This window comes from Pithys albifrons, chromosome 2 (assembly GCF_047495875.1).
Source record: "Pithys albifrons albifrons isolate INPA30051 chromosome 2, PitAlb_v1, whole genome shotgun sequence".
Taxonomy (NCBI): Eukaryota; Metazoa; Chordata; class Aves; order Passeriformes; family Thamnophilidae; genus Pithys; species Pithys albifrons.
In genome coordinates, this window is record NC_092459.1 from 46,717,874 (window position 1) to 46,737,412 (window position 19,539).

Consider the following 19,539-nt stretch of genomic DNA (forward strand, 5'->3'; position numbering starts at 1 on the left):
ATGATCATCTGTCTAATGTGGCCACCAAGTCACAGAGGCCACTGAGTAGGGCTGGGGCCAGACCAGTCTTTTGCTTACTGCTAGCCAGCATCTACCAAAGACAGTATGCTAGCCCCATTAGGCCTGCAATATCTGCCCTCCCACTGGGACAAGATAAATATTTTTTCTTCTTTTCTTAAATATACCATTCAGTTCACTTGCCACAAATGTAGTGGATATTTCCTCACAGCCTGACAGACACATTTTGTAAGTGCTGCTTTTTATGACCACCTGAGGCACTGGAACAGGTTGCCCAGAGAAGCTGTGGATGCCCCATCCCTGTCAGTGTTCAAAGGCCAGGTTGGAAGGGGCCTTGAGCAACCTGGGCTAGTGGAAGGTCCCCCTGTCCACGCCAGGGGCATTGAAACCAGAATTTGAACTTTCCCTTGAACCTTGAACTATTCTATGACTCCATGACTCACTTTTATTATATCTTCTTATCTGGAGCAGCTGTATAAAACAAACAAAAGAAGAAGCTTTAAGAGCTGAAAATAAATGCATCACCTTCAGTTTCCCTTTACGTTTGCCACTCAGTACAACTCATAGGGCTGAGGCACTTGGCCTCTTTTGAATGAGTAGCATGTGCAAAGAGCAGAGGCCACTGACTGGAAATATACTGGTCTTTCTCTGCACTTTATGTCCTGAAAAAGCTCAGAAGCACGCAATAAATGTCTTTTCCTACCTTGTATCAATAAATGACTCTCTTCTAACAAAGGATATTTTCCATAATAAAACTAGTAAGCTATCTTTGTTTCATTTTGCAGCCATAGTTGCTTCCTGTAATTATTGGTGAATAAGCAATTAACTTCCTCTTCCCTGGCAATGTTAAAATAACCTTTTAAATCTATTTTCTTTGAAAACTAAAGTGCCTTTTTTTGATTATCTTCTTTGACATTTGGGCATTAACAAAAGCTGCATTTCAGCAGCTACCACCCTGATGACTTATTGCTGAAGTTCTGGAGAAAATGATTAATTCCTAAATTCTGAATTTGGAAGCTAGTTTTCTCAGTTCTTAGCAAGGGCCTCTGTGAATACACACAACCGTTTGCTGGCAATCATAAACTGGATAGGTTTGTACTAAGCCTCTAGAGCAGGACAAGAAAACCAACACAAATGCCAGAGGACATGGAACAGGTTGCCTTCCCATGAGCTGCTCTAGAGGTCCCACATGCTTCCTCTGGAGGGGTGTCCTGCAGCTCTCTGCACTGGGGTGTCCACCACTGGCTACTGCAGAGAGCTGGGAGGGAGAACAGGGAGCAGGATGTAGCCTTCCTCTCCCTGGGGACAGGAGTTGCTCTTTGGGTTGCAGGGAGGGACAGGGGCAATGACTCTTCTCACTCAGGATCCCAAAGTCCTCCTGCCAGAAACCTGATGGCATGAGAGCTGCAGTGCAAGCAGGGACTGGTGACAGTAGCCAACAGCAGTGTCTGTGAAGTAGATACTTGCTCTTTAGCAAGTGGACAGGAACAAGTAATGCATCATCTATCTTTGAAACCCTTTTCAATGCTTCTAACACAAATGGGAGTATGACCAGAGGCCCACCAGAAGGCAAGTCTTGTTTGTCACTGCTTGCTCCTTACCCCAGCAATTAGCCAAGGTCTTAATGTGGTGACCATGACAGGCTGATTTATTTCTGTAGCTTTTGCTACACAGCTTTCCCTTCCTTAAGACAGATGCACTATGTAGGCTGGGTAGCGGCTACTAGAAAACAAAGACAATGCTATTTTTTGCTGTTACTATGCATCTGCTGCCCATTTCTTAGGATTTGTATTGCTTGTAGTCTAGGTTGACATTAATAACCATTAAGAAACCTCACTGACCTTTTAATTGTCTGGATTATCCCTTGTGTATAAACCTGACATTTTGGAAGAACAAAAGAATACAGCCATGGGCCCGTAAACAAGGCTGTTGTTTTTCTTGTTTTAATTTTTGTGCCATCTGTCTAAAGGATTTTCACTGTTGCTGTCACCACATTAGTGATGCGGAGGTAATATAATGATGTTTTTGCGTCATCTGTAAGGGGAAAACCTTCACTCATTTGTTCACCTTACCCTTTTCATATCAATTTCTCTTTGCATCTTAAGGATCCCTTTTGCCCCTTCTCTGACAGTTAAATTAAGTATCATTTGAATTCAGGTCATGCCCACTAATAATTGTTGACTGAGGACTGAAATACTTCATGGGCTTTAAGGGTAAAAATGAGATGTTCAGGAAGCCAGTGCCTGAGCCATCCTATACTCTTCAGTCTTTGTGTTAGAGCTGTTTTAATTTATTGGTGGCTCAAGGACAATTTCTGAATTATAATCAGGCCTCTGACATTACTTGAGATGTCATCTATGTGTGTCCATAGTGAGCAAGACAGCCTCTTGCAGGACATGAGAGAAAGTTATATTTCTGTTGTATAGCTCCATTTATTTGTGTACTTTGTTATTTAGAAAATATTTACTGAAAATGGTTTATGGACATAAGAGAAAGTTGAAATTCAACACTGGCCTATGTTTGCTTGCTTGACTTTATTGAATTTTGTCTATGAAGTGCATTTAAAATGTAACTAAAAAAGTTACATCTGCTCATTCAGAATTTGCTTTAGAAAAATTGCAAGAAGCATTGCAAGAAGAATTGCAAGAAACATCTATGTGGTGGGTATTTTTCACTTCAGCTCCTGTTTCTGATTCATACTTTGTATTTTAAAATTGCATTCCTTTTAGGAAGATCACCACATGAATGTACACAAAGTGCAAGAACTAGATCAAAATACACCAGATGCAAATGTCTGTCTTACACTGACATGTCTCCACAGTGAGTTTTAATGGTTTTTAGTAGAAGCTGAATGAGATCATTTAACAGACATGATTCTACCTAGTGAAAACAAATGCACAAGATTTCTTGACCATGTGGAAAGATGCCCTGAAAAAATTCTGGACTTAAGTATTGCTGACCAGTAACTCATCCTATTATTTTCTTACCTTTCACAGTTGGGTCCTGCGTAGTTTTCTTTACAGACACAATGCACACTTCCACTTTTTCTGTAACAGGAGACTGCAAAACTGGAATTTCATTAGAATGAATAGTTAGAATAGCAGGCAATGGCAAACACTTGAGAATGTTTCTTTATCACAATATGGACATTTGCTGTCAGTGTGAACTCTGGCTCTTGATAACCCATAGTTGAATAGGTATTAAGCTCTTTATGCTCCATTATACCCCTTATTTAATCATTGTAATTAGTATAGAAAGCATTAATTTATATATAGTACTATGCAGCAGTACAAATACATATCTATATATAAATAGTTGTAAGTTCTTATCTAGCAGTGTATTTCAGACACACCTGAAGGTTTTGATACATCCATTTTAGGTAAGGGATTTAGGAAAATGTCTGTGTCACATGAACCTAATTGCTTTCTGTCTCTTATTCTAAGGGCTAAAATATTGCCTGTGCAATACTGCAGTGGACACTTCAGGAACTGAGATTCTGGAATGGGTGCAGCACTTTTCTATGGAAATCCTATGGTTTTCCTCAAATCTTAAAGTACTGAGTGTTGAAAACTGACCTCAGTGATGCTGTCCTCATTTACAGTAATTGAGTTTACAGTAACTGAGTTTACAGTAACCAAATTTACAGTAGCTGAGGCTGCTCTACCATCTTTCTGAGTAAGCTGGAAAGAGTTTGTGGTCTCTTCTGAGGCCAACATGCCAAGCAGTGACACTGATTGCAGTGGTGACTTGGGCTGTAATTTTTACTGCCTTGATTCTGAATCATGTATTCCTTTGTTTCCTTATGTTTTTGGGATGTAACAAATGTTTAACTAAATATAAGATCCAAGGAACAACAGTAGCCAGATGTGGAAAGCAAAAATTTTATATACACTTACAACACAGTAGTGGACGTGGCTTAAATACATTTGCAGGAAAAAAGAGTCCTAAAGATGTTTCAAATTAGTTTGCAGTATATGTGAATAAATTTCTGCCAGCACCAGAATGCAACCAGAGCAGTGAGTGGCAGCAGCTGCCAGCTACAGGTCCATGTTTGCTAAAATGCAGCTCCCAAGTCATATGGTGCTGGGCAGCAGTGGACAGGTTGCAACCCTTTCACACTGGACAAAAGACTCATATCGATGGGAAAGAGCATGAGCCATGCACTGCTTATTCCAGGAGCAAACGGCATTGCAATGTGACAAGAATTCCTGCATAATTTCAGTTCCTGGCAGCATTTCTCACCTGGTTGGTCAACCAGAGACAAATAAATCTGTACATGGATCTCTGCTGTCTCAAAACATTTCATATAACCACAGGGAACATAAAATGAGGCTCTTCTCACAGAATTCACAAACTTCTGTACAGCTTTTAAAAGAACATATTGAGAAAATCATAATAGTTTGGCAGGCTTCCTCTTTTTTTACAGAGACTAATTCCTTCACGTAGTTGAAAAAACCCCATTGTGGATCTAAATTATAAAATACAACTGAAATCTCCTGAAGTTTTATACTTTTTGTGATCTTTTAGGGAAAAAAAAGGTCATATAATTCCCTTGGGTTTGAAAAGAAGTAACATCTGCTGGACTGTGAAGCAAACTCCATCCTCCTTTTTTTATTCCACTTCATGTGTAATGTCCAAAAGTTAGTCCAAAATTTCCCAGGATAGCAGATATGAAGATAGGCTGGACAGGAAATATAGAGACACACAGCTGAATTCCTGGAAAAAATATCTATCTGGTGACTCTGTCAGTTTACAGATTTGGTCATTTTGCCTATTATGAATTCACTGGCTATTTCCAAAGTAAATCAGAGTACAAAACAACATCATTTGGATGGTCTTTAAGACATTTAATGCTTCTCTGCTTTATGGTAGAGCTATTATTTTGCCTTACTATATATGGAGTAGGATTAATGAAGGAAAATTGAAAGAAAACCTAAGAAAGAACATTTTAAATTTGAATATAGTTATGCAAGGCTTAATGTTACTCAATTATTATTTGCCTGTGCCAGTCCCAGCTGAAGACTATTTCTGTGGTCAGGTCTCATGCAAGAAGCTGAACAGGCAATTTCTGCATGTTATTTAAATAAGGGTATGAGGCAAATTGGGATTGGATATTCCTTTAATTGTTGCCTTCAGGATTTTCTGAGGGAAAACTCTGAAAAACCAAAGTGGATTTTTACTGATGTAGTTTAAAATATAGAACATAGAGAATATTCTGAGGTGAAAGGGACCCATGAGCCTCATCAAGTCCAAGCTGTATATTGCTGCTAATATTGAAGCATCTACATTAAGGCTCAGTGTGACTTTTGTTTTCCCTTCTCAATCTCATGCTGCTATGCTTTTGGGTTTGGGGCTTCCTTACCTCTGGTCTGAAACAGGAGAGGCATTACCTCTCTAGCAGAAGGACTAAGGAGCATGTTGAAGCAGGAAATGCTCTTTGGCCTCTGCTCCCATCTCACATAGTACTGGCAGAGACAGGCTGAGGTCTCTGCTGGTCTCACTGCACTGAGCCCTGCTCCAGAGCCTGGTGGACTGGCCAGGTCTCTGCTTTCAGGGGGCACTGCTGAAGAGCCCAGTCAGCTGCAGGACTAAACAGGGTCTGGTTGAACGCAAACCTAACCATGCTGTGTCAAATCATGCTGTAGGGAGGACAGACCAGACGCTGCTTGACTGATCTTGCTTAGTAGAGACTGGATCTTGTGCAGTAGTGCCTCAGGCATGTGCAGCCCAGGTTGTGGTTCAGACAACAATGGCTACCCAATAGGTTAAAAAAAAAATCACTTTGCCAAGAGAAAAGCACTGCTTCTGCCTAATTTTTATTTTTTTTCAGGCATTACAGCTGCTACTGAAACTGGAGGAAGTAGTCTGCTTCATCTGTGAGCTCGTTCATGCCTAAGCCTTTCTGCATGTGAGCAAAGCCAGATTCTTCCACTGTCCCTGCAGGATTTTCTCTGTAAGCCGGGCAAAGCTGGATTTTTTCAACATAACTGTTCTCCACCCCATTGCTCTTTTGCAGCTCACTGCAGAAGCCAAGAGGTGATCTGCGGGAATTTGGCTGGAGTGATTTTGTTCCATTGCCAGGTTGAGCCCTGAGCAGCTGAGTAAAATGCAGCTCATCCCACCTCAAGGCTGTGTGAGTAATTCTATAGCAACAGCAAACAAATACAGTGAGGACAAAATCCCCTTTGCTGAGAAGCCCTGCTGACAGCAGAATGGAAAACAAGGCAAGGGGAGTACATAGCTTCCTGAAAAATAGCTTCAACCTGTTGGCAACTGTTTAGTAGCATCTTCTCTGTGCACTATGGTGGGGTTTGCATAGATGCCTTTCTCCCAGAGCTTGATCAGGAAGAAGCTGATAATTTCTTACAGCTGCATTACTGAGGTCAGTCAGTTTCTAATGCCTGGTCATACTTTGTAGTTTTGTTTTTTTTTTTTTTTTTTTTTTTTTTGTTTTGTTTTGTTTTGTTTTGTTTTTGTTTTTGTTTTTTTTTTTTTTGTGAAGGCACAAAGTGCTCAGCAGCTGGAGCTCTTTGTCTTGATATTTTTCTGTCAGTTTCTTGCAAGAGGTTTCTTATCCAAAAGTAGCTGGGCATCAGATGAAGGGGACAGTACCCATCACAGGGTCCTCTGGCCCTTTCCTTTTAACTGTTATTGTGCTAACCAGATGAAACTGCTGCTGACTCAGAAGACTGACAGGTTATGCATTTTTGTGGTTGGTTTTACCCTTCAGAAGACATGGATTGATCTTTCTGTCTGTCTGTCTGTCTTAGCCAGATAAATCCCTGATGCCACCTTCCTTGGGAATTGGGCTCTTAAGAGATTCTTAAAAGTAACCAGACAACTGAATAATCTCTCCTACATAAAAGAGGGTAAACTTGAATTTGTTCAAATATTTTCTCCTCCCTCCTGGTAAAAATTTATATGAGCACCTAAAGATATTTTACACCTTCCAAGTGAAATGCTGTTTCCAGTGTTATAAATACGAGCAGCTGGTAGTCCTCTTACTTTCCCCCATTTGTCAAGGGCAGCAGCCTTTGATTCCTATGGGAAGGAAGGGATGCTTACCCCACCGTGGGAAGGGTCAAAGCTGGCCCAAATCAAAAGAAAGCAAAGACTCTTTACATACTTGGAATGTGCTGGCAGAGGACAGGGGCAGGGCTGGCAGAACGTGGGAACTCCTCTGACAACATCACCAATGAAGCCATCTGGACACTGCTCACAGTGCTGTCCTGTTGTATTTCTCTGGCAGTCCTTCAGTGGAAAGAGAGAGAATGGTGAAAGTTAAATGGAGGTGCTGCCTAATTCAGAATGAAATCTTTGAGCTGAAGACCTGGCCAAGCAGAAGAGTGGCTGATGCCAGACCTTGACCCTTCAAGGTATTGACAGATGTAGCCAAACCAGTTCACACTGCTGCAAATAAAAATGCTACAAATGACTACACTGACAAGCCACAAGTATTGACAAGGCATGCTACAGGACAAAACAGACATATGTGCCTGGCAGGTGCTGGAGCAGAAGCAGTACTGCCTGTTGTCAGAGATAGAAGAGGTACTCAGATGTAGCTGACAGCCCTGTTTTGAATTGCTATAACCAGCAGGACAAAATCCCTTTTACTGATATCAATACAAAATAAAAAAATATCTGATAGTAAATACTGTCAACAGATTTCAGCTCAGACACAGGTTTCAGCAAGGCTGCTTCTAGGACTTGGTGACTGGAAAAGAGCATCAGGAGCATCTGCATGTGAATGCTGCCTGCATCTGTGGCTCTGGTGCTTTTCTCCTGAAATGAAGTATTACTGCATGAAGGGTTGTGTTACCACCACACTTTGTTTTCAGTCTTAAAGGATGTCTACTTAATGAAGGAAAGAAAAAGGAGTCTTCCATAGTGGCCTTTCTATAAAATACTGATCAACTGTGCAAAATGTATTCACTTTATAAGCACGTTTCCATGGTGTAATGTTTTTCAGGAAACATTAGAAAATTGTCCACCAGCTGAATTGCTCCATGGAAGTAAATCAAGCTATGGCAATTCATACAGAATATATGTTCCAAAATATTTCATGATGCTGTATAGAAAATTGTGCCTCTCAGATAATACTTTCAATAAAAAAGAAGTCAAGGTTTGCTGTAAACCATTCTAAATAGAACTGGCAAGTTCTGCAAGCTTAAGAAGGTATTATTATAATTTTTTTGTTCATAAAAGGACCCATTTGAGTGTGGACTTTCCCCTAGGCAACATGGCATGTGCAGAGCTCATACCAGTGGTCCTGCAGACTGCAGAATTCCTGCTGATTCCTGCCTGCCTTTCCACTTCAGCAAATATCCAGAAGTTGTCAACAAAACCTCACAACTCTCCAAATTCTAGTTGTCTCATAGAATAACTTTAAAAGAGTAGGAAAGGTTCATAAAGACTTTCCATTCTTGCAACAGTGCAGTGAATTTTGCAATGTCCCTGAATCAGAACTCTCCAGTTACAGCACTTTGTATGGATACAAGGCTTGAGGCAGCAAGAAAACAGCTCCATGGTAGAAATATGTGGAGACCTACTCTGTCAGTGCCTATGTGCTATGGGTTTGGGTTAGTTTCCTTAATTCTTTCCTCTTCTGAGATAAAACAGTGATGATGGAAACTGCAGACTGATAGATAGGATTTCCAACTCTGGAAAGAGGAGAGTGTCTATAATAAGAAGATCTCTGAGTACATGAATAAGAATCATCTGATTCAGGAACTCCTGCTTCACTAATCTGCTGTATAATGGTGCAAATAAGCAAGGGTGTGAAGTGGAACCAGAGGGTGTAACCTATCTGGGCTTTCAAAGAAAGCCAACTAAGTTGTCAGGGTACTTGAAAAAAGTTTCTTCTGCAAGCTGAAAGCTGATGAAGGGCAGGAAAGTAAGGGCTGGATGTAACAGTTAATAGTGGCAAGAATCACTATTTGGATCGCCTAAGCCTTGGTGCTGATAGAAGTTTTGTTCAGTATTCACCAGTGTCTTACAGAGACCAAAAATGTAGGACTTCTCTGCTGGGAGAGAAAAGCAGGAGGGTGTATTTGTATAATTAGAAAGTTGGTAAATAAGGTGAGTGCAGTACAATAGTTCATCCAAATTCTGGAATACAAGAACTAAAGGGCACTGACTTGAAAAGGTACTTCTCTACACAGAAGATAAACTTCTCCAATAGTACTCACAGAGACAAAAAGGAGTTTCCTAGAGAAATTAATGGGCAACAGATTCATAAATGGATATTGAAAGGACTGAGGAGGTATGTACCCTGTAACATACTCTAATACAGCAACTGTGGATGCTGGTAGAGCATAAAATGCAGACTTCAGAAACAGTCCAGTCTAGGTGCCCTCCTAGCATGGACCTCCTATTGCCACTGCTGGAGACCATGTATGAGCTGCAGAGACCTTCAGGCATGGAACCTCTTGTACTATGTTTCCCCAATTTATTCTCCAGCAGACATTTAATCCCATCACAGGTGCTGCTATGCTATCAGCATTCCCCGTAATAACAGCGAAGCTGGATGTGGGATTTCAGGAGCACTCAAGTGGGAGGGAGCTACCTAGCCTGGGGCAAGGGGCACCTTGATGTCTCTGTGGCTGAAACTTCTTCAACAGAACCAGGCTGGTGGTGAGTAAGATCAGCTAACCAATTTTTCACCTTAGGCAGTCCCTACAGATTTGAAACTCACTTTCAACTTCAAACATTGCATGTTCTTTGAAGAGGAGTATGAGAAGAGGGGAATGTGATTAGGGAAGGCATAATGAAAATTAAATAGTCAAGCTTCATTTGCACAAGCATTCCTAAATCAGTTTTGTATCTGAGTATTGTGACTTTGTGGAGAATTTTATCCTGGCAACACTGATGCTTTGGGTTTTGCTTGATTTTTTTTCTTTTTTTTTCTATTTTTTCCCCCCTTAAGCCTTTGTCGAGATATCATCAAACTGCATTGAAAAGCATTATTTTAGTAAAGAAACTCACCCTTGTGAAAACACATCTGATTTTTTTTTTTGGTCAGTCTTTCTTATCTGAATTTCATTGGAGCTCCCAGGTTAGGAGTCACTATTTTACATCAGACCTTTCTTGATTCTAGAAGACTTTGCTTGTCTTGTTGCATGTTTTATAGTCATAGAGAACCTATTGCAGAGGAATTATTTATTTCTACAAGGCTGTGATTTGGCTGAGGAATGTGATAATGAGGAAAAAAGAAGCCAACTTTTATTCCATAGATATTTAAGTAGATTAGACACCAATAACTTTAGAGCTAAAGATGTTTTTTCATAGTCATATTTTCTGTGAGGAAGAAAATATTTAGTGTACAGAAAACTAGAAGGTTATTTTTAACTGAGAAGCAAAGGGATGAAGCCCCTGTCAGAGGACTCGGGTGGGCTGCATTCAGTTGTAGCCTTCATTATGCTCTGTGTTTGATCCATTCACTTCACCTTGTTTGTCCTCAGGTCTTCAAACAACACAATGGTATTAACAGAATAAATTTGTTACTGATTTCCAAAGCTCACATACCATGGCAAAGAACTGAATAGAACAATGTTGCTTTTAAATCTGCAGTTTTTCATGTTTTGAACTGAAGGGGAAGTGATAAAGGGCTCTTTTACCCAAAGATCCCATTAGCTTAGTGATTGAGGCACTTTTGTAGTTTTTCTCTGGGGAGTGATTACGTAAAAGTGACTTTATCTTATTTAACAAGTCAGAATTACTGTGAGTATTGAGAACCATATTTTTGCAGTGATAGAAAAAGTGTCCTTATATTATATGTTCCATTATTTGGCATCTTCAACAAAACTACTGAGTGCATTAAGCCTTGGAGACATCTCCGAAGGGAGGGAGAACACCCTCCCTGAAGCTCATGGGTGATTCTAAGTATTGATTAACCTGGCTTGGTAGTTTGAGAAAAGTGTTTTGCTTCTAAGTGGATCAATTTTTTTGCAGAGAAATAAGAAAAAAAATGGAATTCCATTCATAGTGATTTTTATGAAATTGTATTTCAAATAAGTGCTTTGCTGTAAGAGTTGTAAGGGCGGGCTACTCTTCGTTCTGGTATTCATACGCATTTCAGAATGAAAGGCATCATCTATGATTGAAGTTATATGTCAGACTATGAATAGGATTTCTTACAGCCTTCCCTGTCTCAGTGGTTCATTCAAATGTGCATACAGAATTGTAGAAATATGTTTACTTGTATCGGTGTCTACTTTTTCAAATAAAGAAACCCAGTATATTGTTTTTCTTTTGGTTTCCCTTGAAAAAACAGTTAAAATCTCTAAAACATATGCAGTACCATGTACCTTAGGACATCAAACAGTAAAATTTAGCTGAAAATTGCTGCCTGGTTTTGTACAGGACAGAGTGAGAAATGGTAAAGGTCAAGAATACAGGTACAACCATGTAGTTAGAAATATCACAGCTATGCTTTACAATACTCTGCTTTTTGTAAACTGTTTCAAATTAAAGCCAGTTAAAAGTCTAAGCTCAATTCTTTCCATAAACCCATGTTAGCACTTTTTCCTTCCTCAAGCACACTTCAGCTTCAATGGAAATAATTCGGTATAATAGCAATCTGGCTTCTAAAAGTTTCTATATGAGCCCACATCATATAATAATTCATCCATCAGTACACCAGCAGCAGCTTGTCAGATGACAGAGTGGCTGGAGTGTATTTGCCTGTGCATGAAAATGCCTTAGCTTGTCCTTCTACTCTTCTCTCACTGAGTGGCAGCAATCAGGGTGAGCACTTCTACCTAGCTCTTACTGAAACTATACACACATGAAGAGAACATGAAATGGTGCTTCAGGGCAGGGCTGTGGGGGAGGTATAACTTGGAAATGATTGTCAGCACTGAGGTCCTGAACTTGTTTGTTGGAAAGTATAGCTGGAACTGCTGTTCTGAGACCATAGAGCACTTCATGTGATGCGGTTCTTCTCAGTAAATATATTTGTGCACAAATAATAATGAAATTGTTGATTCTCTTCAGGTGATGGTATGAGGACAAGTTTCCCAGCACAAGACAAGCAGGCTCCTGTAAATGAATATAACTGAAAATCTGAGAGTTGGTAATTTGCCCCAATTTAGTTTAGGAACTGAACTTAAAAGAGAAGAGCTCATTCTAATGGTCTTCAAAGGCACCAGCTCAATTAAACATGTCATTTAGGCAGCTTTAGGGAAATTATTTCATCAGATGGCTAACACATAGGGCAATTTAGGCAGTCTGGACCTTCTCTATGGGAAACAACAGTCTCATTTTCTATGTACCCTCTGAAGGTAAAGACAGACAGGACCTGACACAGAATGGTGCAGAGCACCTGTTAGGCACCTAATGCTGGATGGTATGGAGACACTCCAAGGGCAATCAAAAGTTACTGCTCAGCTCTGCCTCTGGTGAAGTCAGTACAGCAAAAAAACCCAAACCCGAACAATGCCCAACCTACCCAAAATCCCTAGGTATTTAATATTATTTGTGAAATCTGGAAGTGTCCCCAAACTCTGGGTATTTTATTACTTTGCTGATGAAAACAGTAATTGTTACAGTGTATCAGGAAACTCTGGGTTTGTTTTGTTTTTTTCTCTCATTGCTTGTTCATCTGAGAGATAGTTTTATAATGATTGTTAGTGCAGAATGTTGCACAAGGATAAATAAATCATAAAGGTAAAGAGATGCAAGTAGTTTGCATTGCTGTGCAGTCTGTTTTTATTTATTGCCAGGAGAGATTGGCCTGAGGTAGATTTAGGCTTCCCCTCATATACGACCTCATATTTGAGGTTACAGAACTGCATGGCATTTCAAAAGCCAGCACACCAGAAATTGTTGCTGTTTCAAAATAATAATAATGATAAAAAAAGTACAGCGTAATGACTTGAAAGCCGAGGAATGTACACGTTTCATCTTTTTCATCCATGAGGTTTAAGATTTCAAGCCTTCTCTCTCCACCCACTGTGGATGAGATGCAGTGTTAGTTTTCAGAATTTTGTATGTAAGAAGATGAGACACTAAAAATAAAGTACTGTACAATTTTTACTGAAGACAGATGTCTACCTTAGAAAAAATTAGAATGGCAATAAAACTCACTTCTTGGTCTTGTTTGGGTCAACATACCCTCTCTATGTCAAAGTTTTGATTTGTGGAACTTGTCCTCTATCAGTGGAATGGGAGCTTGTATTGAAGAAAGTTTGGTAGTGGGGGTGCTACAGGAGTGGCTTCTGCGAGAAGCTGCCAGAAGCTTCCTTCATGTACTGTAGAACCAACGCCAGCCAGCTCCAGGATAGACCCATTGCTGGCCAAGGCCAAACCAATCAGAAATGACAGTAACACCTCCGTGATAACATATCTAGGAAGGAAAAAAGTATTATTGGACAGATGAAAATTGCAGCCAGAGAAGAGCAGAGTGAGAACATGTGAACAACAATGCAGACACCAAGGTCAGTGGAGAAGTGAGGCATAGGAGGTGCTACAAACCCCAGAGCTGAAGTTCCCCTGAAGCCCCTGGTGCAGTCCATGGTGGAGCAGCTATGCCCCTGCAGCCTGCGGAGGACCACAGGGGTGCAGAGATCCACCTGCAGCCCGTGGAGGAGACCCATGACCCAGAGCAGGTGGGTGCCTGAAGGAGGCTGTGACCCTGTGGGAGGTCCGTGATAGAGCAGGGTCCTGGCAGGCACCTGCAGACTGTGGAAAGGTGAGCCCATACTGGAGCCGGTTTTCCTGGTAGAACTTATGTCCCTGGGGGGGGGACCCACACTGGAGCAGTCTGTGCCTGAAGGACTGCACCCTGTGGAAGAGTGATCCATGTTACAGCAGTTTGTGAAGAACGGTTGCCCATGGAAGGGACTTATGCTGGAGAAGTTTGTAAAGGACTGCCTCCTGTAGGTGGGACCCCATGGTGGAGTGAGAGAAGGACTTCTCTCTCTGAACAGGGGGAAAAACAACCTGTGATGAACTGACTGTAATCCCCATTCCCCATCTCCCTGCACTGCTGGGGGGAAGGAGGTAGAACTTGGTAAGGAGGGACAGGTGGGGGAAGGTGTTTTAATTTAAGATTTATTTTTCTTCTCATTCTCCTGCTCTGATTCTGTTAGTAATAAATTTAATTAATATCCCCACTGTGAGTCTGTTTTACTCATGATGGTATTTAGTAAGTGATCTCTCCCAGTCCTAATCTCAACTCATGAACCTCTCATTATATTTTCTCTCTTCTGTCCAGTTGCAGAAAGGAGTGAGAGAGTGGCTTTAGGTGGATACCTGGCATTCAGCCAGGGTCAACCCACAACAGAGCTGATGCCCTGTCAAACCCAACTGGCCTGCCACTCTCTCATCACCTCTCTTAGTGAACTGTGGCAAATGTGGCTGAGCAGGTGTGAGAGCAGCAGCAGCCCCTTCTTACAGTCTTGGCCTGACTTCCTTCACGCCTCTTACACAGGCTGTGCAGGGAGCAGAAACAAAACAGTTGCATGTTGAGGGTCATTGTTGCAAGTTTTCAATAGTAAACCAGTTAGAACAACAAATATTCAATTTAAACACAACTAAAAGGGAGGAAAATATACCTAAGAAAATGAGTTGACAACTACTGCATTCTAAAACACTCTGGAGAAGAGAATTTTGGCATTTTAGCTCAACACTGTTGTAATTCTAGTTAGCTTTTCAAACACATATCAAGATCACTATAGATAGCTGAAGTCCATCTTTATAGAAAGAAACATTGAGCTATAAGCAGCAATGCTTTTTGTGAAGCCAGAAGTACCTAATAAGCTGGAGAATTTTACTAGCTCCCTACTGCTTTTTGCTTATACTTGATGGATGGTTATAGATCCGCTGGCAATTCTCCAGACCAGCCTTGGCAATCATGTGGAACATATTATCCTCTTGGGCAGAACTGCCAAATCTGTTCCAACCTTTCCACTCAGCTGTAAATCCAAACACTTAAACACAAATCACTCACATGACAATATGCTCTATTGTAAAAAAATTCCATAAAAGGCTGGAAAGGATACCAGCGGTTTTATTCTCTTTGCTGTTACAATCACTTGCTCTTTCTTCTTCCATATTTATTCATATTTATTTAGTCATCTATCTATTTATTTATGAGTATTTGGATGTCTTATAAAAATACCAATGAAACGTGGAACTGAGATGATAACAAACCACTCAGAGATTTTTCCATAGACAACAACAAATTTACCCTTCACCTTCTGCCATAGTGCTGTCTCTGTCTTACTTGTTCTGCTCTATTTTTTTGCATGTATGTATGAAGATCTAATCTCCATTAACAGTAGAAGCCCCACAAAGGACACTGATAACTCAGCCCAACAAAAATTTTGCCTGGATATACAACTTGGAGATTTTTAAATCTTTTCAACCTTTAAATCCATTTTGTTGTGTTTGTCTGGAGTCATTGCCATAGTACATTGCAGTCACCTCAAGCAACTTCCTTCCCTGGAGTGTGCAATCAAAATTTTTGGTATGGTAAATCCCTGCCAATTATATTACTTGTGTATGATATGACAGCTTGTTACGTTAGATAAGATACTTCACCTCTATATGCCACTCATTTCAGAGTTGATCATCACTGCTCTGATGTCCAGTCATTTGAAGCCCACCTCCAAATCTGAATTTTTGACAGTGGAGGTGCTCTAAAGAAATAGCTCAGCTGTAGGTTGTTTGTGGGGTACAGTGGGATGGTGAAGGAGGAAAAATGTTCCCTTCATATCTTCCTAGCTTATTAGCAGCAAAACATGAAGGTCTTTATGCAGGAGAAAGGCACATCCCTGGGCCTCCAGACTGCCACTTGCAGATGTTGCAGTTTCACCCATTTAACATCTCAGATATGTATGTTTCCAAAATCAAAGCTAGAGTCCTACAAGTGACTTCATTTTCTTCTCTTAGCCAAGATTGAGAAAATCATGTTTAAAGTCTAAAGTCTAAATTCAGTACAATGAATTCGTGTTTCTTCCCCTACTAGATTTACATTTATCAACAGATAATGTCTTTGAAATGAAGTATTATTTGATATGTCTATTTTATTATATCATAAATGGAGCTTACACTGGGTTGGCTGTTCTTATAACAGTTGGGTGATTTTCCATCCTAACAAAATGAACTGAGTGTCTCTTCAGTTTTAATCATGGGACCACATGACTGATTTCAACACCAGTTTTATGTAGACATTTATTCAAGAAAGGCTTTGCCTGCAGTAATTTCTTCTGTCTGGTTACCTAATGAGTTTGTTGATTCATTGATTGTGTCATTCAATAAGTTTTTACACTCTATGAATAACCTGAGAGAAGTTTTGAAACAGAATCTCAAGATATATATGCCAGCAGAAATTAAAGACGTGAGCACTGTACCTCAAGACATTGTTAATAAGAGTTTAATTTTATTTGATTTTAAATTCAGGGCACAGGCCAATGAAAATTTCATTAATTCGTATGCTGTGAGAACTAAATTTGCCAAATTGATTTGGTGGATTTGCATAATACGATGGTCTCAGAGCTTCATATGGAGTCTGATCCTTATATTTCATCCCTTTTGAAGCAGAGTACTTTTTCCTTTTCATACTGTCTTGTCCATTTCACAGATTTATTCAGTTCTTATAGCTTAGTTATTATTTAAACTATAAAAAAGTTATCTACCATCTGAACACAACGTTATTGGTACTTTCATGTTATGATTACTTCCAGCATTGTTCATAGAGCTAACTTAAAAAAAATTTAAATAAGTCCATTATGTGAATAAATGTACAGACATAGAAACTTTTAACTTTGGGGAACATCAGTTCTTCTAAAGATCTTCTGCTGAAGACTGTATCTGGCTCATGGTTAGGGTAAGATGTGGTGATGGTGAAGAGTTCAGAAGTGATAAAACATTAAAACACTGTTGCATCTGAGAAGCAGGGAGATAGGAGGTTCATACTGCTAGAAATGGAGGATGGCAACAACAATAATATGGGATAAATACAGATTTATTTGTTCAATAGCCCATTAAGAACTAACTCAACACAGAAAATCTTATGTCTTACTATTAGGTGTGGTGGTTACCACTGTAAGAATTATTGGATTAGTTTGCCTAAAAGTTTGAGAACAGAGAAATGGTGAGCTCTCCATACCATGGGGTCCTATATCTTTGCATGAACTTCCAGCTATACAGGTCCCTACTCCCTTCTGCCCCAGACCCAGTCCCAGCAGGCTTTGGCCAGATCCATAAATGTACTTCTCCAGAACAGTCCTTTGGGAAGGTCGTTTTGTTCACTGATTCTAACACAAATCCCATTCCCGGTCATCAAGGGTTCTTTTCCTAAATTAAATTAATTCGTTCATCTGACATGCTTCTTCTTGCTGTAATTCAGGTTACATCTTTCCTTTTCTAAGCTTTTCTACTTCTAGACTTTCTCAGTCACATTTTGTGGTTGACCAATTACATTAGTGTTCTGAACTTCCCTGAAAATTGCCAAAGCCTCAAGAAAGTCCTGTTACTGCAGTCCCCACTGGCATCTCTGGTTCCATTTTATGCTTTCAAACCTTTAAAATGCCTTTTCATTCTGTTCTTTGCCTTTCACTCTTATTTCACTTAAGCATTTTCACTGTTCCTCTTTATTCAGAAGTAAATGACCTGAACTTAATGGCTTCTTTTCATTCAGATAAGCTATCAAAGGGCTTATTTGAACTCAAGTTTTAAATTGGTGTTTAGATTTTAGTTTTGTTCCTTACTGCTGGGCTGATTCCAAGAGTTTAGCATCCTGAAGAAACACCAATAAGGAATGCATGAATGTCTTCAGATTATTTCCTGCTGATATGGTAACTTTTTTCTTCTGTTTTTTTTTTTTCCCCTCCTGTTTGTTTGTTCCTGAACCCTTGACATTAGCCTTATTTTGTAGAAGATAGGAAATGGGTCCTCTGTTGTGTTTGTAAACCGAGGATATAATTACTTCCCTACCTCATATATTCTTTCTGCTCCAGAAGCTCTCTGGTGACCAAAGTCATCAGAAGCAGAAGTTTGACCAGCTCTCTCTCTTTTCCCCAAGTTTCCTATTGGAAGTTTCCCCTTGGCATCATTGTCACTTGACACTAACGGGACAATCATCCCATAAGCAGAAGCCTTGTGCATGTGAAAGAGAATAGCTGTGAGTGTCTGGCAATGTAAAACCTCTTTAGAAAATTCAGTATTAAAACACTAAGCCAATAAGGGTTCTTTAGAAACCAGCCAATTCTAAGCACGTAGCAGTGACCAAGCCATAATAATTGTTCCTGGGCTGAACAGCTGCACTGTCTTCTTCCCACAGAAATAAAAATGGTAGGAAATATGCCATGGAACAGGACTTTATGTATTTGTATAATTGAAAACTTGATAGTTGCTTCAACAATGCAAAGTATGTGAATATTATGAGGCCATTTCATGAAGAGACAAACTGAGAGCAAAGGTTTATGATTTGTGAAAAGTAACACATGGCAGAGCAAGGACTTGTGGGCTCTACTCTTGCTTTACAAGCCTGCAAAGAGTATACTAGTGCCTAACTCTTGCTATGTAGTTTTGATAGATTGCAGTATTAACTTCCACCATTTTTTTTAGTGTTAGTGCTCTGATTGCCCACTAATAGTTGGGATTAGTTTTACTGGACTGAATTTTGCTCTGGAGCTACAAATATTCAACTACTAACACACAGCTCTCTGTATGAACTGTTTCTGAGTGAGATTTAACATATGGGAAATTGTAACAGGACCTTGGAATTAAACATGGTCTTCCCTTGGTGTCTTATTTCAACCTTCTCATGTTTTTCCTTCACAGCAGGAGGCTGCCATGCAGCAGAATGGCTATGGATAACACATGTATATACGCTCACAGGGGTTATTTATCGTTGTAAATTGGTTGCATTATTTACAGCACTATATTCATAAAGGGGAGAATGCAATGTGTTTGAATTTATATATATTTTTTCTCTGGAGGTGTACAAAACTCTTTCCATGTTTCTGATGGACTAAAAATTTTCCCCAACATACTGGGTCTCAAAGATGTGGCATGTAGGAAATATTTTGAATGTGCAGAGATAACTTAAGTAGGCGAGAATGAAATTTGGCTGGGATAATCTTATTAACATATTGATTGGCCCTATTTGTGATCCCTTTTCAGCAAGAAGCTCCTGTGGTACAGAAACTGCTATTGTTTTGTATTGAAATTGAGCATTGGTGGTAATAGAAGAGTAGAGCAATCAGAGAAGACAGGAATTCCTTACCACACAGATTCCAGATCCATCAAGGCATCTGTTTGCATTACCATTACAGTTGCAAGGAGAGCATTTTCCTGAGTGGGTAAGATAAAATCCTTCTTGGCATCCCTGCAATCAAAAAAAAAAGAAAAAAGTTTTTCCTATGTATATGTATTCAGACAGTGAGGTTTGGTGAGAGGAGCAGAAAGCAAGACCTACAACCATCAGCGCTCCCCAGAGCACACTGCACAGCCCCATCACAGCAGACCACACACACACTGCTGAACTTGAGTCTGTTCTTCCACTCTCTGTTC

The 19,539-nt window shown here is 40.0% G+C and overlaps 1 protein-coding gene across 3 annotated transcripts in view; it reads right to left on the minus strand.

The window, feature by feature from the left end:
• Positions 1–19,539, minus strand: part of LAMA4 (laminin subunit alpha 4) — a 102,081-nt gene that overhangs the window by 59,928 nt on the left and 22,614 nt on the right. For all 3 annotated transcript variants that reach the window (XR_011697129.1, XM_071548922.1, XM_071548920.1), the window contains exons 2-4: positions 19,253–19,354; positions 7,145–7,269; positions 3,006–3,086 (exon numbers count right to left, since the gene is read on the minus strand). Coding sequence is in view for 2 of the 3 variants with exons in the window: in XM_071548922.1 (XP_071405023.1) it covers positions 3,006–3,086; positions 7,145–7,269; positions 19,253–19,354 (308 nt within the window). In the remaining variant the exon portion in view is untranslated. The remainder of the gene's footprint in view (positions 1–3,005; positions 3,087–7,144; positions 7,270–19,252; positions 19,355–19,539) is intronic.